The sequence below is a fragment of the Pezoporus occidentalis genome, unplaced genomic scaffold (genome assembly GCF_034315485.1).
Source record: "Pezoporus occidentalis ecotype Australia unplaced genomic scaffold, CSIRO_AGI_Poc_V1 ctg163, whole genome shotgun sequence".
NCBI lineage: Eukaryota > Metazoa > Chordata > Aves > Psittaciformes > Psittacidae > Pezoporus > Pezoporus occidentalis.
Window position 1 is genome coordinate 103,209 of NW_026913457.1, and position 22,841 is coordinate 126,049.

The 22,841-nt window shown below is 64.6% G+C and overlaps 4 protein-coding genes across 7 annotated transcripts; 2 read left to right on the forward strand and 2 right to left on the reverse strand.

The window, feature by feature from the left end:
• Positions 1-140: 140 nt before the first annotated feature.
• On the reverse strand, positions 141-3,451 carry DBNDD1 (dysbindin domain containing 1). Of its 2 annotated transcripts, none has more exons than XM_062612977.1 (5): positions 3,298-3,451; positions 2,188-2,292; positions 1,203-1,349; positions 630-770; positions 141-552 (listed from the first exon to the last, which is right to left on the reverse strand). In XM_062612977.1, the coding sequence occupies exons 2-5, from the start codon at positions 2,234-2,236 to the stop codon at positions 398-400; spliced, it is 492 nt and encodes a 163-aa protein (XP_062468961.1). In that variant the 5' UTR covers positions 2,237-2,292; positions 3,298-3,451; the 3' UTR covers positions 141-397. The 2 variants fall into 2 exon arrangements, with proteins under 2 accessions (XP_062468961.1, XP_062468962.1); XM_062612978.1 differs by having other exon boundaries at positions 2,188-2,288; positions 3,298-3,417.
• GAS8 (growth arrest specific 8) lies at positions 3,222-11,539 on the forward strand. Of its 2 annotated transcripts, XM_062612966.1 has the most exons (12): positions 3,222-3,239; positions 3,763-3,868; positions 4,474-4,566; positions 5,989-6,186; positions 6,363-6,569; positions 6,971-7,025; positions 7,515-7,720; positions 8,001-8,168; positions 8,488-8,574; positions 9,527-9,736; positions 10,885-10,950; positions 11,243-11,539. In XM_062612966.1, exons 2-12 carry the CDS (start codon positions 3,866-3,868, stop codon positions 11,378-11,380), a joined length of 1,431 nt encoding a protein of 476 aa, XP_062468950.1. In that variant the 5' UTR covers positions 3,222-3,239; positions 3,763-3,865; the 3' UTR covers positions 11,381-11,539. The 2 variants fall into 2 exon arrangements, with proteins under 2 accessions (XP_062468950.1, XP_062468949.1); XM_062612965.1 differs by lacking the exon at positions 3,222-3,239 and having other exon boundaries at positions 3,674-3,868.
• Positions 11,540-11,548: 9 nt separating this feature from the next.
• On the reverse strand, positions 11,549-13,279 carry LOC134160715 (5-hydroxyisourate hydrolase-like). Of its 2 annotated transcripts, none has more exons than XM_062612979.1 (4): positions 12,986-13,279; positions 12,147-12,289; positions 11,862-11,997; positions 11,549-11,724 (listed from the first exon to the last, which is right to left on the reverse strand). In XM_062612979.1, the coding sequence occupies exons 1-4, from the start codon at positions 13,046-13,048 to the stop codon at positions 11,635-11,637; spliced, it is 432 nt and encodes a 143-aa protein (XP_062468963.1). In that variant the 5' UTR covers positions 13,049-13,279; the 3' UTR covers positions 11,549-11,634. The 2 variants fall into 2 exon arrangements, with proteins under 2 accessions (XP_062468963.1, XP_062468965.1); XM_062612981.1 differs by lacking the exon at positions 12,986-13,279 and adding an exon at positions 12,576-12,635.
• A 2,580-nt stretch (positions 13,280-15,859) lies between these two features.
• Positions 15,860-21,935, forward strand: LOC134160718 (B-cadherin-like). The gene is given in 15 exon segments (XM_062612985.1): positions 15,860-16,117; positions 17,824-18,002; positions 18,077-18,184; positions 18,285-18,440; positions 18,512-18,656; positions 19,014-19,189; positions 19,273-19,401; positions 19,485-19,730; positions 19,732-19,988; positions 20,073-20,215; positions 20,409-20,633; positions 20,716-20,934; positions 21,019-21,149; positions 21,243-21,389; positions 21,505-21,935. Coding segments are annotated over 15 exon segments (2,601 nt in total). The 5' UTR covers positions 15,860-15,990; the 3' UTR covers positions 21,718-21,935.
• Positions 21,936-22,841: the final 906 nt, after the last annotated feature.

The following is a 22,841-nucleotide window of genomic DNA, read 5'->3' on the forward strand; positions in this document are numbered from 1 at the left end:
AGCAGCGCGGCACCGGTACGAGCCGGGCTCCCTCTTCTACCCCCCTCCCCTGGCCGGCTCCGCTCCCTCCGGGTGCTCCCGGGCCCGACGGGAGCCCCGCGTCCCTCCCCGGCAGCGGCGGAGACGGGCGGAGGCGCGGCGGTGGTGGGTCGCTCGGTTTTACCGGAACACGGCACTGCTACATGGGAACCGGGCAGGCCCCGGCACCGGCCGCGCTCCGCCGCGGGTCTGTGGGGCCGCCGGTCCACCGGGCACCCCCGCGGGACTGCGGGCCGCTTCTCCCCGCGGCCGATCCCCGCTGACAGTCCTGCGGGCCGGGGCGGGCTCCAGCGGTGTCGGAACGAAGCGGCCGGTCCCGGTGGGTCCACGGGGCCGTCCCCCGGGGCAGGCGCCGTCCCTACGGCTCCCGCGGCCGGTCGGCGGGCAGGAAGGCGTCCGGGGGTCCCGGCGGCAGCTCCGGGTCGCTGAGGTGCTTCTTCTCGCGGCCCTGCTCCCGTGCTCGGGTCCAGGAGGGCGAGCGCAGGTACCCGGCCCTCGGCACCGGCTGCAGCCCTGCGCGACAGACGGGAGGCTCAGGCGGGTGGACCGACCTGGGAGCGGGATGGGACCGGGACCGGCCCCTCGCTCACCACCGGGAGCTTCCCCGGCCGCGTTCTCCTCGTCGGAGTCGGCGAAGACCTCGGCCAGCTCCTGGTCCGACATGTCGGTCAGCTCGGTCAGGTCCAGCAGGTCGAAGTGCACCTCCAGCGAGGAGACGCTGCTCAGGGGCTCTGCGGGCGGCGGCCGCGCTTCGGGACCTGCCCGCTGCCAGGCCTGGCGCCACGACGAGGGGCGGGAGGCGCTGGGGGGCACTCGGGGAGAGGGTAGGGGGGGACTCGTGCTCAGGGAGGATAACGGGGTCAGTGGGGGAAGGTGACCGGTTGGGGCTGCCCGGGGACCCAGGGGCTGGCGAGAACCTCAAGGGATGCTGAGGGCAGGCAGGGGACCCCAGGGACAGGCAAGGGACCCCTGGGACTGACAGGGGATACTAGGAGCAGGCAGGGGATCCCAGTGGCTGTCAAGGAACCTCAGGGACAGGCAGAGGACGCACGGGCTGTCAAGAACGCCAAAGGTAGGCAGGGGACCCCAGGGGCTGGCAAGAGACGCCGGGAGCAGGCAGGGGACCTCGAGGACAGGCAGGGGACAGGCAGGGCCGCACTCACGTCGGCGTTCGGTGACCTGCAGCAGGCCAGCGCTGGGGATGGGGATGCTGCCCTGCTCCTCTGTGGGGGGCCCGGGGGGCTGCTGTGCTGGCCCATGCGTGGGGGTCCCCGCTGGGCGTTCCGGGACCAGAGTCTCCTTGCCGAGGTCTGCAGTTCCGGCATGTGTCACATCGGTGATGACAGCTCCATCCCAGGGCACCACCAGCCCTCACGGGCAGCCCGGGTGAAGGGGACGGGGACAGCGGCCTCCCCCGGTGGGACAGGCAGAGCTGCCCAGGGCCATGTGCTGGCAGCCACAGCCCCGCGCCCCCCGCCCCGAGCAGCCCCTTTGTGTCGGAGAGACAAAAGCGCGGCCTGTGCTGGAGCCCAGACAAGGGCGGCTTGTCTGCCTGCGGTGGTGGCGTGGTGATGGACACCGAAGGAGGGCAGGAAACCCCGTGAGCCCGCCGCAGCAGCACCCAGACCCCTGGCGCACCCAAGGTTGGTGCTGGAGGAGGATGGACCCGGCTGCACCCTGGCACCATGTGCCACCAGGCCCTGCCATCACCGGGTGAGACAGCATAGGGATGGGTTCACCATGGGCTAGGCATCTCCTTGTCCCCCCAGGATGGTGACAGTGGGACAGGGAATAGAAATGTCCCCAACCCAAAAGAGCTGGGATGGGTAAAGGGGCATTGTGGGGTGTTAAGTTCCTGGTTCTGGCACATTAAGCTGCAGGGTGCCCGTGCCCCAGTACTGGCTCTACCACATTCTGACCCCACAAGGTGAGATAGACCAGGCACCCCACACTCCCAGCACCTTCCAGTCGGGAAATGGGGTCCTCACCCCACTCCAACGCTGGGAAGAGCTCCCATCGGATCACAGGTGCTGTGCGCTCCTGCCTATTTTCACCACCCTACCACCCAGCACCGGTGGGTGACATGGTGCTGTCACCCTATGGAGTGTGTCCCCCCCACCACCGGCAGTCCCCTACATCCCCACCCACCGGGACACTGCTCCCTGCCGCAGAAATCCCCGCGGGCCTCCGCCTGCATGGTCACACCACGACACCGGCCACGCCGCCCCGCTCCAGCCTGGGCTCACCGGCTGCCTGTGGGGAGCGGAGCCGGTGTCAGGGCTCCCTCGCCGCTGCCACAGCCGCTCTGCTGACTCACGTTAAACTGCAGAGCCCGGCGGTAGCCGGCTCCAGCCACCCCACCGGCGGCGGTCCCGCTCCCAGCTGCTGCCCATCCTGATAGCCCTGCCCGGCTGCCAAACTTTCGGTGCCCCGGGGCTGCCACCGGGACGCGGTGCAACCGTAATGCAGGGCACTTGTGGGAGGCAACGGTGTGTGCGGGAGCCACCTGTGTCACCATCCAGAGACTTGCCGCAGCCCTCTGTAATACCGGGGACCCACCAGCGTGGCCAACACCCTGTTCCCAAGCACCCACCCAGCCCTCCACACCCCTCCTACAGCACCGGCACATCTGTACCGGGGCTCTGCGCCGTCCTCCCGTGTGCCTCAGCCTGCCACCGGCACCCCAAACCCTGGCCTCGCACCCCACTGCTTCCCCGTGCTCCCTGGGCACCCCACTGCACCCCTACATCCTTCGGACATCCCGCTGCTGCCGCTTGTCCTCTGGACATCCCACTGCATCCCTGCAGCCCCTGGGCACCCCACTGCTCCCTCATCCCAGCCTCCCGCCTGAACCCCCCCTGTCCCCATCCCGAGCCTCTCGGTCCCCACCGCAGCTCTCGGGCACCCCCAACTCGGCCCCGTGCACCCGCACCCGGCTGTACACGCACGCCCCGTGCACGTCTGCGCCCCGCTTGCACGCACACCCCTCCGTACCCCCCCCGGCCCCCCGCATCCCCCTGCATCCGCGTACACACCCCCGTTACACCCCCCTTGCACACACCCCCGTTAACACACCCCTCTTCCCCCCCCTCCCGTCCTACATCTCTCCGTGCACCCCGGCCTCCCCCCCGCTCCCGCCCCGCGGGGCCCGGCCCGGTTCCGCCCGCTGCAGGCTCAGAGCCGCCCGGGCCGGGGCCGCGGTGATGGGCGCGCCGGTCCGTTATCCGCCCTCCCCCTCTTCTCCCCCCGCGGCCTCACCTGCGGTGTCGGCCGCTCCCGGAGCCGCCATGGGCCGGTGCCGGTGCCGGTGCTGGGCGGGGCGGGCCCGGTGCCAGCCCGCAGCCCGCACGGTCCTGCCCGCCGCGGCGGGGGCGGGGCCGGGGGCGGGGCGGGGGCCGGGGGGGGTGGGCAGGCGCGGACCGGCCCAGCCGGGACCGGGGACAGCGGGAGGGGAGGGGAGGGAACGGGGCGGGGTGGGGGCAGGCACGGCTGAACCGGGGGTGCGGAGGGGACTGGGTCGGGGGTGCGGAGGACACGTGGGGGGCACACACACACACACACGGGGGTGGGGGCCGGTGCAGGGTTCCGGGGAGGGGAACAGCGGCGGGGCCGGGGCGAGGGTGCGGAACGCTGCTCCCGGTGTGGCGGAGGGGCCCCGGGCCCGGTCACACAGGAGAGCCCCCGCCGGGCCCGGTCCGGAGCAGGCCCCGCCGCCGTTGCTAGGGCGGAGCGCCGCGTTGCTAGGGGGCGTGTCCGAGCTGGCGCGCTCCTCTCGCGAGATCATCTCTGCCGTTGCCTGGAGACTGCGGCGCCGGCGGCAGCCGCCATGGTGAGAGCGGGACCGGGACCGGGACCGGGACCGGGACCGGTACATGGGGGGCTCTGGGCCCGCTGCTGAAGGGTCCCTGGAGCCGGGGGGGGGGGGTGGTGTGGGCAGGGGGGCGCGGCCCGCTCCTGGGAGGGTCGCGAACGCCTCAGGAGTCTCCCCGGTCCATCGCTCCCCTCTGCCTCGGCCGTGAGGGGCTTCGTGTGTGGGCTGGGTCAGCGTGGAGAAGAGAAGGCTCCTGAGGGGGAGACCTGAGAGCAGCTCCAGTGCCTGAAGGGGCTGCAGGAAACCTGGAGAGGGGCTTGGGACAAGGGGTGTAGGGACAGGCCAAGGGGAATGGCTTTAACCTGCCAGAGGGGGGACTGAGATGAGCTCTTAGGCAGAAGCTCTTCCCTGTGAGGGTGCTGAGGCGCTGGCACAGGGTGCCCAGAGAAGCTGTGGCTGCCCCATCCCTGGCAGTGTTCAAGGCCAGGTTGGACACGGGCTTGGAGCAAGCTGCTCCAGTGGAAGGGGTCCCTGCCCATGGCAGGGGTTGGAACTGGAGGAGCTTTAAGGTCTCTTCCAACACAAAACATTCTGATTCTGTGATTTTTCTTATCTTTCCTTAGGCACCCAAAAAGAATGTCAGGAAAAAAGGGGCTGCGAGCAAAGGTCCGGCAGTGCAGGATGCCTTGGCACCAGAGGACATGACCAAGGGGGAGGTGAGAGACACCCCATTTCCCAGCCCACCCCTGGGCAGGAGAGCATTGCTCTCAGGACCCCTGCTCAGTGCCTGTCTCTGGCAACAACAGGTGGCAGAGAGTGATGGAGACAAGCAGCTGGGTTCCCTTTGCTGCCTAACGCCCGTCTGGGCTATGGGTGGGAAAGGAAGGAGCAGCCACCTCATCCTACCCTCCCTGCCGCTGCTCTGGGGTGCTCTGCTCTCTAGCCGTGTGTCCTTGCTGCCTTCTTCCTGACTGCGTAACCCCAGGATCTGGGCGATGGCTCAGCCCAGAGCTCTGTGACTGCAGCCTGCTGCACTCCTGGTCCCATTGCTCCCGGGCCAGGAGACTCCCGTAGGCATGGGGAGGGCAGGCAGAGGGGAAGGTGCAGCTGCTGCCCTCCATTGTTTCAAATACCTCTTATATTGCTGGGTATCATAGAAACAGAGGAGTAGGTGGCCCTGACCTGGGACCTTGCTCCTGCAATAAGGTCTTAGACATCTTGGTGCAAGCAGCGTGCCCACATGGCCAAGAGATACATCCTGGCCTGTATCACCACTACTGTGTCCAGCAGGACTAGGCCAGTGGTAATCAGTACTGGTGAGGCTGCACCTTGAATCCTGTGTTCAGTTCTGGGCCCCTCACTACAAGAGAGACATTGAGGTGCTGGAGTGGGGCCGGAGAAGGGCAACAGAGCTGGTGCAGGGCCTGGAGCACAAGTGTGATGGGAAACGGCTGAGGGACCTGGTGCTGCTCAGCCTGGACTAAAGGAGGCTGAGGGGAGATCCTATTGCTTTCTGCAACATCCTGACAGGGGGATGTAGTGGGGTGAAGGTTAGTCTCTCCTCCCAAGTAACAAGTGGTAGGACAAGAGGAAACATCTTCAAGTTGTGCCAGGAGAGGTTTAAGTTGGATATGAGGAACAATTTATCCCCTAGAAGGGTTTTCAAGCACTGGAACAGGCTGCTCAGGGAAGTGGTGGTGTCACTGGCCCTGGAGGTATTTATATAAAAGACGCATGGCACTTCATGACATGGTTTAGTGATGGACTTGGCAGTGCTGAGTTAGTGACTGGACTCAATGATTTCAAAGCCTTTTTCCAACCTAAATCAGTCTATGACTCTATAATTCAGGAGCATTTAGACACCTGAGAATGGTGTTACTGGACATGAATACTCAGAATACCTAAGCTCAGGCTGTCTACAGTAGGATAAGTTTGTATTACTGCTTTTCCAGAGCCTGATGGGTTCTGTCAAGCCCAGGCTGGGTCAGGGGTCCTCCATTTCTCTCCTCCTCTCCATCCCAGTAACTGCCACTGTGTCCTGCCAGGTTTGCAACACAGTTTGCCATGGATATCTTGCAAAGGCACCTCCCTTAAGACCTCTCTGTCCCCCTCCCTAACTCTCCCTCTCCCCTTTGCAGCTGGAGAAGCACGTTTTGCGTCTCCGGGAGGAGCTGGACCGCGAGCGGGAAGAGCGCAACTACTTCCAGCTGGAGCGTGACAAGATGCACACCTTCTGGGACATCACCCGCCGGCAGCTGGAGGAGAAGAAAGCTGAGCTGCGCAACAAGGACCGCCAGATGGAGGAGGCGGAGGAGCGGCACCAAGTGGAGATCAAGGTGGGGCAGGAGAGGGCTGGGAGGTGCTCAGGGTGAGCCTCTGGAAGTCCTGAGGAGGAGAGGGAAGAGGAGGAGGAGGAGCTGAGTGGGATGTGATCCAGGAGCATCTCAGCCAATATCTCAGCTCTGGGTGTCTCCTGCTGAAGCCCCTCACCTGGTCTGTGGCTTGTCTTTAGGTTTACAAGCAGAAGGTGAAGCACTTGCTGTACGAACACCAGGAAAACCTCACTGAGCTGAAGGCAGGGGGCATGCTGTCCATGAAGCTGGCCCAGAAGGATCACTGGGCCCAGGAGTTAGAGATGCAGAAAGAGAAGTGCTCCTTGAAAGCAGAGCTGAAGGAGCAGGAACTGGCCAACGAGGCAGTGTTGAAAAACAAGGACCTGGTATGTCCCCGACTGAGCTGGAGCTGTGTGTAAGGTGCCTCTGCTGCACAGGGAGGTGGTGGGGCTCTAGGCTGAGCGCTCCCAGCCACAGTATATGAGCAGGAGCCTCTCTGGCTCTCTCTATGGGGTGTGATGGGGTTTTCCACAGGCACCAGTAATGGGTGCACTTGAAGGCACTGGAAAGTGCAGGAACAGGGAGGAGGGATTCTGGGGCAGCTCCTGTGAAGAGGAAGAGGGATCTGTGAGAGCAGCTGGAGAACCTATGAGACGCTGTTTGCATGGATAATGTGGGATCGGTACCACAGCAGGAGCCTTTCCCAGGGAGCAGGAGGGAATCCCTCAGGCTGTGCCTGACTCAGGATTTGGTTGTCTGTTTCTAACACGTGGCTTCTCCCTAACAGAAACAAGAGCAGGAGATCACTCGGCTGTGCAACGACTTTGAGAGACAAGTGAGAGGTCAGGACGTGCATGAGCTCCCTTTGTCAGTGCGCTGGGGAAGGCTCCTCTGAGCCTCCCAGCACAGCCTCGAGTAGAAAGAGGGATGGTTACCCCTAGTTCTGGCCAGTTCTGCAGACCCCCAGCATCACACAAACAGAATGAGACCAGATGCCTGTCTTATGGGCTGCAGGGTGCACGCAGCGTACCTGCGGCTGGAGATCTTCTCCATGCAATGAGGTGGCTGGAGGAGTCCTTGCAGAGTCCTCACTCCGCCGTCCTCCTCGGGGGACGTTTCAGGTTTCTCACGGGCTGACTTGGAGCTTTTCCATGCCCTCTTTCCAAGGATGCTATTTCTGGGCTCTGCTCTGCATGGTCCCAGTATAACTGCTCTGCAGGCTGGTGGCTGCTGTGGTGATGCTGCTAACAGGGGCCTCGTCCTCAGCCTGGCGCTGGGTAACGGAGCAGGTCTGCAGGAGGGCCTCACCCAGCTCCTCTGCTCTCCCCCAGAGATTGAGACCAAGTATGCTGAGAAGATGCATGTGCTGCGGAACGAGCTCGACTTGCGAAGGAAGACTGAGATCCATGAGGTGGAAGAGAGGAAGAACAGCCACATCAGTCAGCTGATGAGGAACCATGAGAAGGCCTTCAATGACATGAAGAACTACTACAACGACATCACCCTTAAAAACCTGGAGCTCATCAGCCTGCTGAAGGTACTGCCTGCACCCCTGCTGCCACCAGCCTGCCCTGCAGAGTGCCACCCTGCCACCATGGGGGTGGTCCTGGGAGGATTTCACCCGGATCTGGCCAGTGCCCAGCTGGTGGTGCAGGTGCTGCTGGTCTCCTGAAGGTTGCATGCTGTTACATGAGCAAAGCTCTTCAGCACAGGGAGTTGTGCTTGCTGGGCCAGCAGCAGGAGCGTGTCTGACAGTGGGGGAAGCTCTGAGGAGCTGGGCAGCCCCTGGGAGTTGGCACTTGTGTTCCCAAGAACAGGAGCAGATCGAGGACTTGCAGATTAGAACAGATCGCTTGGAAAAGGAGAAGGCAGATGCACTGCTCCAGAATAAGCAGCTGAATGAGTCCCTGCAGCAGGCCCAGGAGCAAATCTTTGAGCTGGAGAAGAAGCTGGTCCGCTATGACAAGGACAAGGAGGCCCTAATGGTGAGTGGCCAGCCCTGTCCATTCCCAAGCTGCCCTGGCTTTCCTGGAGGGAGTCACTCAGCCCTGACCTCTGCCACTCAGCTTGTCTGGGTCACTGAGCAAAGTCAGTCCCTTTCAGCTTGGCCGAGTGCTTGTGAGATCTCAGATGGGATTTTCACAGCTCTGAGAAACCAGAGTAGAGGGCAGAGAGATGGCATGGGTGCTGCTTCCTGTCTTTTCCCACCATGTCTCTGCTGGTCACTCTCCTCCTGTGCCAGAACACATCTCCCACACCTCCCAGAGAAACCCTTGCTCTTTAACTGTCTGTCCCCGCTTGCAGAATGCAAAAGCCCATTTGAAAATCACCCAGAAGGAATGGAAGGATCTTCAATGGGAGCATGAGGTGCTGGAGCAGAGATTCAGGAAGGTGAGAGCTGCATGTGGGTCTGGGCATTCCACTTCCCTCTCCAAACCCTGTCCCTGCTGCAGGGGACTGAGCACAGGGGCTTAGCAACAGTATGCATAGCCGAGGGCTTTGCAAAGCTCTAATCCAATGCTGTGTGATAACTGCTGCTCCCAACAAAGCTTCTCCCAGCTTTGGCCTCTCCCACGATCAGCAGACAGGCCTGGCCTTGTAGTTTGCTAAGCAATCATGCACGCTCCAGCGGTCTCTGCCTGGCTGGTGAGGGACTGTGACCACAGCAGCGCCTTGGGGGCAGAGGGATTGTCACGGGCCACCAGCCCCAGCCCAGCTTGTTCCCTCCTTCTGCTGGTGTTCAGGGCTCTCTCCCACATCGCTTGTTGTACCAGGATGAGTCCTGTTAGCTGAGTTCTTCCTGACCCAGCCTTTCCCCCTGCAGCTAACCCAGATAAATCTGTGGAGGCAGAAGGAAGCTCATTTGCAATTCATAGAAATCCCCAGGAATATGAACATTGATCTGAGGCCTTGTTAAACAATCCATCATTAAGGCAGCAACATATTCAGTGCATTCAGAAATAGGCTTTGGAGGAGAGACTGTCCTAATTAGGACACTTACTAACTAGCTGTGAGCCAGGGACTGCTGCCAGCTGCAGGAAGGGGAGGAGAGACCCCCATGTGCTGTGGGGCCCTCTCTGAGGGCTAAAACAGAGCTGCAGTGAGTCCCTCAGCCCGTTGGGCTCCCGGGGGTGGCCCATACCCAGAGGGGAGGTGGCAGCAGAAGTGCAGGTACCATCCTGAGAGGGAAGGAAGCAGTGCTGCAGCACCTGCCTTCTGGTGCCGTAGGGAATAGCTAGGCTCCTGCTGGAGCAGGGCTGAGCTGCCAGACCTGTTTGCAGGAAGAGCCCTTGCTGGGGGTCCTGAGCATACTGTGAAAGGTGGGCTGTGTTTTGGGGAGCAGGTACAAGCGGAGCGAGATGAGCTCTACCAGAAGTTCACCAAAGCCATTCATGAGGTGCAGCAGAAGACGGGGTTCAAGAACCTGCTCCTGGAGCGCAAGCTGACGGGACTCCTTGACATCCTGGAGAAAAAGGAAGTGGAGCTCAGCGAGGTCTTTGCTGCCTCCAAGCTCGACCAGGGTGCCCTCACCCTGGTCTCACGCAAGCTGGAGGTACCTGTGAAGGCTGGCTTGGGTGGGCAGAGGCTGCCTGGGGTTGAATGCAGACCTTGGAGCCTGCGAGTCCCTCATCCTGCATGGCTGGAGCTGCCACGTCACCCATTCCTGGCACTCCCAGGGCCATGCACGGTGCCGCAGGGCACTCCAGCTCTCCCTCGAGAGCAGAGCACGTGGGTGTCGGGGTTTGGCACTGCTCTGTCCCTCAGGTGAGGCCTGTTTTGAGGAGAATGGCACCAGGCCAAGCAGCCTTCACCAGCACGGTGCTGCCGAGCAGCCGCTGCATACAGGGCCACCAGCGACCCAGGGTGTCTTGTGCATGGGGAGTCACAGCTGGGGGACCCTGCCTGGCCTCCCTGGCTGCAGAGACGGTGCAGACAGGTTCCCAGGCGCCCTGCAGAGTCTGCCCTGCTAAAAATACCCGTGCAGAAAGCCCTGGCGCGGAGGCTGGGAGACCCACATTCCTGGAGCCTGCCGCAGACGTAACCGGAGAAGCAGCACTTACTTGGATTGGGTGGAGATGCAGGAGATGTGGGCTCCACACTCGGCTTGGCCACCATCCTGGTACCCTCTTGCTCATCTGACACCAGCCTGTCCCCTTACAAGTGCTTTCTGTGGTGGGCAGCAATGACGCTTGTGTTCACCCTCTTGCAAAGCGTGCCCTGGGGATGAGCACAGCAGCAGCCAAAGCCCTGGGGCCATAGGATGGATGTGTCTCCTACTAGCAGGTGACACAGCAGCAGGAAGCAAAACACATTCCTGGGAAGCTCTCCCACAGCTGCTGGGGTCCTGGAATTCTTATGCTCAGCTGCTTCCAGCATCTCCTCAGGGAGCCCCTCTCCCTGTAATCCCCCTGGTGCCGCAATGGCAAGGCAGTGATACGGGAGCACGTGCTGCTGTTGTGTCCCCCTTGCAGAGGGGCAGAGATGACGGCAGGGCTGTGCTGGCACTCGCGGTGTTGGTGCGGGAGGTCCCTGTCCCTTGGTGCTGGCTGTCCCTGGCAGCGCTGGCTCGGAGGGCACAGGCTGGTGGCTGCCTGCCAGGCCCTGCTGTGTGCATCTCTGCTGGAGCCAGGCCCCGGTGCTAGCCCAGCCATGCCACCAGGGCTGGGCAGCCACTGCCCAATGCACCCTCTCCCTTTGCAGGACGTGCTCAACTCCAAGAATGCCACCATCAAGGACCTGCAGCTCCAGCTGGCGCGGGTCTGCAAGGTGAGGGAAGGGGATGGGGGCTGTTGGATGATGGCTGCAGCTTGGGGGGGGGATCGGGGTGTGGAAATGGGATGTTCTCCTCCAGGCCTTGCCTGTAATGGGGGGGAATGGATGCATAACAGGCCAGCTGAGCAGCTTCATGCCCTGGGCAGGCAGGACCCAGCTCAGGCTACTGTTTGCCTGGCACAGGAAGATGTGTTGGGGTCCCTCCTGGTGGAGGGGGGTACCCAGGCACAAAGGGGCTGCCTTGGAGCTGGGCTTCGGGCTGACCAGGGGGACACTTCTCTTGCAGGCACACAATGACATGCTGCAGACATTCGAGGCAAAGCTGACAGCCTTTGGGATCCCTCTGGACAATCTGGGCTTCAAGCCCCTGGAAAACCCCATGCTGGGACAGGGCCCCGCAGGACTTGTTGCTGTACCCATCTGATGCCAGCCTGCACAAGGGACCTACCAGAGCCAGGCCAAAACGGGGAGCAGGGACACCCCCCCCAAGTCCCCTTATTTCCTGTGCTGGACTCCCTGGCTGTGCTGCCTGGGGCTCTCCTCCTCTCCCCCTCCAGAATTCAGGAAAGCAACTTATTTTGGAGACAGATGGTGCTGTTTGAAGCCTTTAATGGTGTTGGTGGCATAATTCTCCCCCAGTGAGCTGTGTCCCTGAGGGAGGAAGGCCGTGCCTGTCCCCTAGCTGCCCCGGTACGTTGTGTAGGAGTAGGGACTGATCAGCAGTGGGATGTGCAGCTTCTTGGCCGGGTCTGTGATGGTGAAGACAACCTGGAGGGCAGAGTGAGGAGGCAGCAGCTGGGATCTCCATGCTGGGGCTCAGCTGGGGTGCTTGGAGCATGTGTGATGCTCCTGCAAGCCTTGCCACGGCACCCAAACCCCTGTCCCCTGCTCCCTCCACTCTGTACCTCCACAAAGGGGTAGAAGCTCTCGTGCCCCAGGCGCTGCCAGTATGCTGCTGTCTCAAAGTGCAGCTTGTAGGTGCCAGCCTTGGCCTGCCCTGGAGCCAGGAGGGACTGGCAGCGGCCATCCTCATCCGTGCACCTGAAGGGGAAGCAGCGAGCCCTGCCGCGATGCTGTCCATCACCAGAGGACCACCGTTAGCCCTGGTGTGAGGGCTGAGCAGTCTGTGGGCTCATGGGTGGCTGGGCAGCAGCACCCTCTGCCCATGTCGCTGCCGCTGGCTCTCCTACCTCTGCAGCAGCTCCATCCACTGCGGCCCCGGCTCCTGCAGCAGGGACAGGCTGAGGGCAAGGCCGGCTGCCGGCAGCCCCGTGGCCGTGTTCAGCACGTGCGTGGTCAGGGAGCCGTTCACCGCCTCGGACATGCCTTTGGCCTGGGTCAGAAGGGTAAGCAGGGCTGGGATGCCTCCTGGCACCACCTTCTGCCTCTTGGTGTCCCCCCGGCCCCAATCCAGGGGGGTCCTGGTCCAGCTGCCTGTATGCCCCCTCCCTGCAGCCTATGAGCCGGTGGCTGCGCAGTCAGGGCTGGCTCAGCACAGCCGCAGATCCCTGCTGCGCCCCAGGGCCCAGACACGGGTGCCCACATGCTTCCCGTGCCGTGGGGCTCAGCTCTGCAGTGTGGGTGCCTGCCAGGGTCCTGCCTCCCCATTCACCACGCACCCGTCCCGGTGGGCCGCGGTACGGCGGCAGCAGCAGCTGGCCTGGACCCAGGGAGAAAGCGGCCCCGTATCCCGGCAGCCCCGTATCCCGGCAGCCCCGTGTCCCGGCAGCCCCGTGTCCCGGTTGCCCTGTGTCCCGGCCGCCTTCCCTGCCTGCAACGTCACGGGCAGGCGGATGTTAACCCTGCAGGCACTCAGGAGCTGCCAGGGGCTGTGGTGCTGGGGGCTCCGGGGCCCGTTCCCCTCCGTGACCCCCCCCCGGTTGTGCTGGCAGGATGGGAGCACGTCCCGGGGGCTGCCCGCCTGGAGCAGCACCAGCTCTGCTGCCTTCCCAGCCCCAGGCCTTGGCTGCTGAGTGGAGCAGGGATGCCAGAGGGGCACGAAGGTGAGCAGGGGTACGCGGCTGCTTACCTGGCTGTCGCCCATCCTGCTCAGCCCAGGCCCCGCAGCCGGTGGCACTCTGCAGGACGCCATCCCCGCTCAGCTCACACCTCCTGGCACCGCGGCCTCTCCCCACGGAGCTGCTGGGGCTGGATGCTGCTATCCCAGCGCAGGGCCGCAGCAGGACTGGGCGCTCCTCCCCAGCTGGGCCGAGCCAGAGCAGGTGGCTTCCCCTGGGAGGTGCATCCCGGAGCCCCACCGGCACCCACGCTCCGCAGCACCGCGGCCCCGGGGCTGGTGGACCAGAGCCTGCCAAGGAGGAGCCAGGAGCAGCCCCAGCGGTGCTGCCAGCCCTGGAAAGCGCCCGGTGCGGTGCCAGCTGGGCACCTGGAGCTGCCGGGACCCAGCGCCGTCAGCACCATGATCTAACCCTGCCCAGCTGCACCGGGGTGGGCTCAACGCCTCACCTGCACCGTGGTGAGGGTGGTGTCAGGGGCCTGCAGACCGTGACCTTCCATGTCAGCTGCTGGGGTCTCCAGGGTGTATTTGGGGACCGCCTGCAGCGAGAGAGTGGGTCACCCCCAAATGGGGTGACAGCCGGGCTGGGGGGCAGCAGGATGTACCCAGGGCTCAGCCGTGACACCAGCCCTGTGCTGCTATTAATGGGAAACATCTGGGGCTGGGGCTGGGCTGGTGTCTGGCGCAGGATGGAGTACACCACAACCCTGTTATTGGTGCTCACCGTGTCATCTGCGTCAGTAACCAGCACCCACAGCATGGCAGTGCCTGGGAGCAGGTAGTTACCGGTGACATCTCCTACATCCCCTCACTGTCATCTGCTCACTGCCTCCTGCTCGGTGGCATCAGCCTAACCTGGCTCAGCCACCTCCAACACGGTCCTGTGGGACACCTTGGTGAAGACGGGCCGGTTGTCGTTCTGGTCCGTCACGGTGATGATGATCTCCATGGGGTCCTCCACAGGCTGCCCGTTGGCTGACACGGCATGGGAGAAGAGCTGCGAGGGCACCGTCAGCTGCGCGCGGCCCCGGGACCGTCCCGTCCCCCCCATCCTGGCCCCCCACTCACGATGTATTTGTCGATCTCCTCCCGGTCCAGCGGCTTCGTCACTTCCAGCCACCCCGTCTCCCGCTCGATGGTGAAGACCCCCACGGGGGGGGTGTCCGCCCCCTGCCCCGTGATGCTGTAGAAAACCTTGGTCTCCCTGTCCTTGTTGGATTTGATCTGGTGGCGAGGCAGAGCGCGTTTAGAGGGGTCCCGGCACCACGGGCCCCCCCTCCGCACCCTGTGCCCCATCCCTACGGGGCCACGTACCTGCACCAGCTTCTTGGGGAAGGGCCCCCGCTCGTTCTCGGGGCAGTTGATGGGAGGGATGACCCAGTCCCTCTTCTGCCGACGGAGCCCGTGCCTGGGCTTGGGGAAGGTCAGCACATCGGTTGCAGTGTCCTGTGGGGAGAGCGTCTAAGCTCTGTGCCAGCACCTTGCCAAGCCCCTGCATGCTCTGCTCTGGGGAGAGGGCCTTTGCTGACCCCAAGAGAGGGGGTGCACTTTACCTCTCGCTGCTCCCGGTCATGGTGGCGATGGTGTTGGTGCCACCGCCTGTGCAGGGTCACTCTGGCTGAGTGCTTCTTGCCTGTAGCATCCCATGTGTGGACAGAGAAACTGATCTCCTGCCGCCGGAGCTGCAGGGGCCGGGTGGCAGAGACGACGCCGTCCCTGCTCACCTTGAAGCGTGTGTCGTCTGAGAGGTAGGGGGCACGCCGCTGCTCGCCGCAGTCCCCAAAGCTCACTGCGGACAGGGAGAGCGGGTGGGCATGGGGCTCCTGATGCTGCCCCGGGGAGCTGCTGAGGGCAGGGGCAGAGCCAGAGGGCACATGATAGTGTGAGACAGGCACACGCTACACAGCCACGGCACAGAGACCCGGGGGGACCGTGGGGCAGCAGGCGTGGCAGGGGTGTATTGTGCTGCATGTTCTGCCAGCATCCTGTCCTGGGCATGTCGTGTGGCACAGTACGTGGGGCATCCCCGCTATGGGTGCAGCACGACTGGCTGTACCATTGGATCCCTGCCAGCCCATGACAACAGGCAGATGGCATGCAGGACAGAGCGCCCCTACCTATAGCACCGTGCACTGCACATCCCCACGCTTCACTCATCTATGCCATGTGGCACGACCCCATGCATGGTGCATCCCTGCGGTGCAGCATGTCCCCGGTGTGGCATGTCACCCATGCTGTGCCCTGAGCTGCTGCTACCTCTTCTTTTCAAATAAAATCGGGGGCAGCACCCACTCGCTCGCAGTGACACCCAGTACCCTGAAACCCAGCACCCCGGCACCCATCACCCTGGCACCCAGCACTCCAGCAGCAGGGCTCTAGGGGCTGCCAGCGCACACATGGCTGCACACATGGTTCCATCGGGATCCCACTTCACCCCTGGCACCCAAAAGCGCCCGAGGTTCTGAGCCCCCTCGCAGGGTGCTGAGGACGCCTCTGGACCCTCGGACCCAACCCGAGGCGGTGCTCGAGGCACCCCGAGGTGAGGGGAGAGGACAACGCTGCAGCGCGTGCCCGACGGGACCCCCGCAGCGGCGGGGTAAGCACCCTGATCCCCCCGCAGAGTGGGGGAGACCCCGCCGCAGGGTGCCGAGGTTCCGGGGGGGGGGGGGGGGGGTCCCAAGAGCTGCAGCCCGGGCCGCACTGGGGCCGGGGGGATTTGCGGGGCCAGCGGCCGACAGTGCCCGGGGGTACCGGGGAGGTAACGGGAGCGCTCGGCGGTAGCTGGAAGGTACCGGGATGCCGGGGCGGTGCCTGCGGGGCTGGCGGAGGTTCCGGGGCACAGCGGCGATGGGGGGCACAGAGGCACCGGGGAGGGGTGCACGGGGGGGGGCGGCCGGGGCCGGGCGGGGCGGTACCTGCGCGGCCGCCGCCTCACCTGGACGGGCGCGTTGCAGCGGGCGGGGCGGGACGCGGTGGGCGGAGATCGGAGCGGCGGCGGCGGCTGCAGCGGACGGGCCATGCGGGAGCCGTGCTCCGGGCTCTGCCCGCTCTTCATCATCCTCCTCTTCCTCCTCCCGCCGCTCCTGCCGGCGGCCCCGCCGTGCGTCCCCCCGGGGCTGCGCCGCGGGCAGCTCCAGGCACCAGGTAAGCGGCGCCGTCGGGGCACGGCTCCACCTGGACCCCGGGATGAGCGGCAGCGGGGCCGGGATCGGGACTTCGAGGCCCGGGTTCGGGCCGCGTAGGGGCGGGGGTGCAGCGGGGCCCCACCTCGCTGCTGTGTCGGTCCCGCAGGGCCCTCGGCTTGTGAGGCCGGCACTGGGGCCGGCTGCGAGCCCCAGGCTACGGGGTCGCTGCTTCTCGGGAGAGTATCGGTGCTGCGCAGGGTGTGGGACCGCCGGGGGTCCCCGTGGTGCGGGGCCGAGCCGTGGGGCTGGCGGTGCCCCATCAGCGCGTCTGGCCCCACCGCGGCTGATGCCAGCGCTGGCCCTTCTGCTGCAGCTGCGGGGCACCCACCGGGCAGGGCCGGGTCCCCGCAGGGTGAGCGCCCGGCGCCGGGTTGGCGATGAGGATGGGTGCCCCGGGGCCGCCCGTCTGCGTCCGCGGGCAGGAGTGGGCACCGTGGCCTGCAGGGTCCGGCCGGCCCGAGGCTGGGCAGGGGCTCAGAGCCGCCGGCCTTTGGCGTGTTGCCTGGGCCTGTTTGGCCGCTTCAGCATCCCGGGGGAGCGGGGCTGCTCTGGAACCGCGATCGGAGCCAGCGGAGCACTCAAAGTCCTCCTCGCCTAATGGCTGCGGAGCACTTAAAGCCCTCCCTGGCGGTAACTGCTCCCGCCGTGCCAGGGAGGGATTGGCCCTGACCTTCTCCTGGCGTGGACACCGCATCCCGCTCCCTTCAGCCAAGCTCCTGCCGGGAGCGGGGCTGGGATGGGGCAGGGGCTGGGGTCCCGCTGCACCTTGGTGAAACCCCTCTGTGGGCAGGACGTGCCCCAGGCACCGGCCGTCCGGCTCCACTACTATGTAGGGGGGACACGGTGCCATGCGGGCTCTGCATGAAGGGACCCCGAGCGCACGGTGAGGTCCAGACCCCCGAGGGGGGCAGGAACAAGGCTGCAGGCCCCGACCCCTCTGTGGCACCAACCTCTGTCATAACTGGGGGACCGGGGCTCCTCATACCCCAGTCCCGCTGCCCGGGGTGTCTGTGGCCCTTCCTGCCCCATTATGGCAGCCGTCGCGTCAGGGAGGAGCCCAGAGCGCTGCCCTCCGGGCACGGCTGCTGGACACCGCGTGGGAGCGAGGGGCCCCACCGTGTCCCCGGGGCTCGCTCCTCGCCCCGGTGTGGGGCAGCCGTGGGGCACAGCTCTCCTTGCCCCTCAGCCCCCCCCCCCCCCGCCCTGCTCTCCATCCCCTCCCAGCCGCTCAGCCTCCGGAGCTGGTTTAGCTCTGCTAATCCCCTAATCCTGCCTCCGGCCTCGGTGCAGGTGCTGGGCTGTATCCAGCACTGGGGATGCAGCCTGATGGGGGGGGGGGGGAGGAAATGGGGTGGTTGGGGGCGAGCTGTGCCCCTTGTTCCTGGCCATGGAGGGCTGGGAGCCCCGAGGGGGTGACACAGGGTGGGGGGGGGGGAGCTGGGCAGGGCTCTGCCTGCCCAGGAATTTCCCGTCATCTACAAAACAAAGCCGAAACCTCACCGAAACCTGCGCCGCGCTCCCGGCATCCCCTGCCTGATCCGGCTGATCCGCTTCGGGGGGCTGGGGGGAGCACGGCGGATGCTGGGGGGGACACACGGGGTCCTGGGGCTGAGGGACAGGCTTCCCCCCCCCCCCCCGGCCACCGTGACCCCTGCTCTCTTCCAGCGAGCTGTGGAGGCTGCGTGGGGCCGTACGGGACCAAGGAAGCTGATGTTGGGGCGCAGGAGGACAGGGGCCCCATGCAGCTGCTGGGGGTGGGCAGGGTGCTCACTGCTCCCCCCCGGGATGCTGCCGTCCAGTCAGACCCTGCTGCAGTTCCCGTGTGGAACAGGCGCTCGCCCCAGGTAATGCCTGGCTGTCCCCCACCCTCTGCCCCCCCATCTGAATGCACCTTCATCTTCCTCCCTCCATCTTGCAGTTCCTCGGGGCTCGCAGTGCTCCCAGGAGGCAGAAGAGGGACTGGGTGATCCCCCCCATCAAGGTTCCTGAGAATGAGAGGGGCCCCTTCCCCAAAAAGCTGGTTCAGGTATAGAGGGCTTCTGGGTGCTAGGGAGGGGTCCATCACAGCTACATCGGGGCTGGCAGCGAGGGTGGGGGGTACTGAGCCTCCTCACATCTCCTCGAAGATCAAATCCAACCGGGACAGAGACACCAAGATCTTCTACAGCATCACGGGGCAGGGGGCGGATGCCCCCCCCGAGGGCATCTTCACCATAGAGAAGGAGTCGGGCTGGATGAAGGTGACGCAGCCGCTGGACCGGGAGCACATCGACAAGTACCACGTAGGTCCCTGCCGGGGGATGCTGGGGGTCTGGGGCCACGCTGCTCCCTGCACTCACCCCACTGCCCACAGCTCTTCTCCCATGCTGTGTCTGAGAACGGCAAACCAGTGGAGGAGCCAATGGAGATCATTGTCACGGTGACGGACCAGAACGACAACAAGCCCCAGTTCACTCAGGAGGTCTTCAGGGGCTCGGTGCTGGAAGGTGCTTTGCCAGGTAGGGATCCTGTGCCGTGGGGAAGCTCTGCCTCCTGCCAGCCACATCCCGTGGGGAATGCTCTGGCACCATCATAGAATCACAGAAAGGTGTGGGTAGGAAGGACCTTAAGATCACCCAGTTCCAACCGCTGACGTGGGCAGGGATGCCTCACACTAGACCGTGTCCCCCAAGGCTCTGTTCAGCCTGGCCTTGAACACCACCAGGGATGGGGCAGCCACAGCTTCTCTGGGCACCCTGTGCCAGCGCCTCAGCACCCTCACAGGGAAGAGCTTCTGCCTTGTATCCAACCTGAACTTCCCCTGTTTCAGTTTAGACCCATCACTCATCCCACTCACTCAACACCCTTGTTCCCAGGCACCTCCGTGATGCAGGTGACCGCCACAGATGCGGACGATGCAGTGGAGACCTACAACGGTGTCATTGCCTACTCCATCCTCAGCCAGGAGCCGCGGGAGCCCCATCCCCACATGTTCACTGTCAACCGGGCCACCGGCACCCTGAGAGTCATCGCCAGCGGCCTGGACCGGGAGGTGAGCTCTGCAGCACCACAGGGCGGGCAGCCCCAGCCCCAGGCAGGGCTCACAGTGTCTGTCCATCTGTCCACCCACTGCAGCGTGTGCGGGAGTACACCCTGACCGTGCAGGCGGCCGACCTGGACGGCGAGGGGCTGACCACGACGGCACTGGCGGTGATCGAGATCGCGGATGTCAATGACAATGCCCCTGAGTTCGACCCCAAAATGGTAACATCGGGCCCATACCCCTCATGGGAGCACTGTCTCGGTGCCCACCGCTCTGTGGCACTGACGCTACCCCTGACCTGCAGTACGAGGCGGCTGTGCCGGAGAATGAGGCCGGGCAGGAGGTGGTCCGTCTGGTGACCACTGATCTGGATGAGCCGGGCACGGCGGCGTGGCGAGCCGTATACTCCATCCTGCGTGGCAACGAGGGAGGTGCCTTTGCCATCACCACCGACCCCGCCAGCAACGAGGGCATCCTGCGCACTGCCAAGGTGTGTGCTTGTGTCCCCATGTCCCCCATTGCTGCCCGCAGCAGGGAACTGCCCGGCCTCTCTTCTCTCACAGGGTCTGGATTACGAGGCCAAGAAACAGTTTGTGCTCCACGTGGCCGTGACCAATGAGGGCCCCTTCGCAGTGAAGCTGCCAGTGGCCACCGCCACGGTGATGGTCAATGTGGAGGATGTCAATGAGGCTCCTGTGTTCGAGCCGCCGGTGCAGCTCGCACGGGTGCCAGAGGATGTGCCACCAGGGCAGACCCTCGCCTCCTGCACGGCTCAGGACCCTGACAAGGCGCAGGGGCAGAGGATCAAGTGAGCGGGGCCGGGGTTGGGGTCAGGGTCTAGAGGGGTCCCCGCTGTCCCCTGCAGTGGCACCAGCTCCCCTCTGCCCCTCAGGTACCTGGTGGGGCACGACCCCGCGGGCTGGCTGGCAGTGCACCCCGAGACCGGCCTCGTGACGGCACAGGGCCACCTAGACCGCGAGTCCCCCTTTGTCAAGAACAGCACCTACACTGCTGTGCTGCTGGCCGTGGACGATGGTGAGGCTGTGAAAGGGGCCCTTGTTCTCCCTCCTCCTCGTGAGGGACACATGCTGCCATCACCAGGCATCCTGGCTCCGGCATGGAGCTGTGCTGGGGGCTGCCTGTCCCCACTGTTGTTCAGGGCATCCCCATCCCTGTGAGGGTGCCAGTATTGGGGATCCCCCCCCTCCAGCGTTGCTCCTCGCCACAGGCTCCCCACCTGCCACGGGCACGGGCACCTTGCTCCTCACCCTGCTTGACGTGAACGACAACGGCCCCGAGGCTGAGCCCCGGGACATCACCGTCTGCAACCGCAGCCCCCAACCGCACGTGCTCACCGTCACCGACAGGGACCTGCCCCCCAACACCGGCCCCTTTCGCGCCGAGCTCATCCACGGCTCCGGGGACAGCTGGGACGTGGCGGTCGGTGATGAAGGTAACGCCAGGGGGGTGCTCGGTGAGGGGCAGGCTGTGCTGCGACCGGTGTGTCCCCCCATGAGACACCCATCTCCACGCAGGTGACACGGTCACCCTGCTGCTGGTGGCACCGCTGCAGCCGGATGTCTACAGCGTGTACCTGCGGCTGCTCGACCAGCCGGGCAAAGCCCAGCTCACCGTGGTCACTGCGCGGGTCTGCGACTGCGAGGGGCCGACGCAGAGCTGCCCCCAGAGAACACAGGCTGCCACCAGCCTGCCCTTTGTCCTGGCTGCCCTGGGCGCTCTCCTGGCCTTGCTGCGTGAGTTTGGGGGGGCTGCGGGGCTGCACCTACCATAGGGTGTGGGGGGGAGATGTCCCCACTGACTCTGCTGCTCCCTTCCAGTCATCCTGCTGCTGCTGCTGCTCTTCGTGAGGAGGAGGAAGGTGGTGAAGGAGCCGCTGCTGCTGCCTGAGGACGACACACGGGACAACATCTTCTACTATGGGGAGGAGGGCGGCGGGGAGGAGGATCAGGTGTGTGTGCTGGGGGCAGACAGGGGGGACCGGTGTCAGTGCAGGCAGCCTGACCCTCTCCTGTCCCTCTCCATCCTGTTTGTGTCCCCACAGGACTATGACCTGCGGCAGCTGCACCGGGGCCTGGACGCCCGCCCTGAGGTGCTGCTCCGCAATGACGTGGCCCCCACTCTTCTGCCAGCCCCCCAGTACCGGCCCCGTCCTGCCAACCCCGACGACATCGGCACCTTCATCGACGAGGTGAGCCCCAGCCCTGGGACCTGTGCGAGGGGGGGATGATGAAGTGGTTTGGCACCATCGGGGTACCCCCAGCCCAGGGGATATGGGCACTGACCCCTCTTCTCTCCTCACCCAGAACCTGAAGGCAGCTGACACAGACCCCACAGCTCCCCCCTATGACTCCCTGCTGGTGTTCGACTATGAGGGCAGCGGCTCTGAGGCCACCTCACTCAGTTCCCTCAACTCCTCCTCCTCCGACCGTGACCAGGACTACGACTACCTCAACGAGTGGGGCAACCGCTTCAAGAAGCTGGCAGACCTGTACGGCGGAGGGGAGGAGGATGACTAGGACCCCTACTGCCCCCCCCACCCCATGCCTTACCATTGCCCTTGTGCCTTGGGGCTGCCCCCTCCTGCTGTGCCCCTGCCTCAGTGGCAGCCCCTTCACCTTCCTCTCCTGTATGGGTTATTTTTTTGTAAATGTATGAAATAAAAGTAGTGTGATGATACGGACGAGGTGAGCGGGTACTGGTGTAACTTTTAATAAAGGATGTGGTGGTTTTTTTAGATGCTACAGCCTCTGCCTGCCTTTGTGCCCTGGGGATGCTGCTGACCTAGCCCCACTGCAGCCTCCCAGCCCCATTCCTCTCCCCACAGCAGTGTCTGGCTGCTCCCAGCCCCAGCACGGTACCCTCAGGCACGGCTGCAGTGTTACCCGTGGTGGAGGGGCTTTGCCCATGGTCCCTCCCACACAGGGGGTTCCCCCAACACCTTTTCCCCACAGGGTGCAGTGTTTGTGCAGGTGAGTGCAGGCAGGGCACCCCATGCCTGTGGCAGCAGCACTGATGGCACTGAGCATCCACAGTGCCAAATCACAGTCACAGCCTGGTTTGTGTTTGCAGGGACCCTAAAGCTCCTCCAGCTCCAACCCCTGCTATGGGCAGGGACCCCTTCCACTGGAGCAGCTTGCTCCAAGCCCCTGTGTCCAACCTGGCCTTGAACACTGCCAGGGATGGGGCAGCCACAGCTTCTCTGGGCACCCTGTGCCAGCGCCTCAGCACCCTCACAGGGAAGAGCTTCTGCCTAAGAGCTCAGCTCAGTCTCCCCTCGGGCAGGTTAAAGCCATTCCCCTTGGCCTGTCCCTACATCCCTTGTCCCAAGCCCCTCTCCAGGTTTCCTGCAGCCCCTTTAGGCACTGGAGCTGCTCTCAGGTCTCCCCTTCAGGAGCCTTCTCTTCTCCAGGCTGCCCCAGCCCAGCTCTCTCAGCCTGGCTCCAGAGCAGAGCTGCTCCAGCCCTCACAGCACCTCCGTGGCCTCCTCTGGACTCACTCCAACATCTCTTTGTCACTCTCCTGGCCTCGCTGCCCTGGTGGAACCCTGACTTTGCTGGCCACTGGGCTACAGGGAATAACTGCACTGATCGGTGGGACCAAGGCCTTTGCTGCCGTACGGGGGGGCACAGGGGCTGGTAGG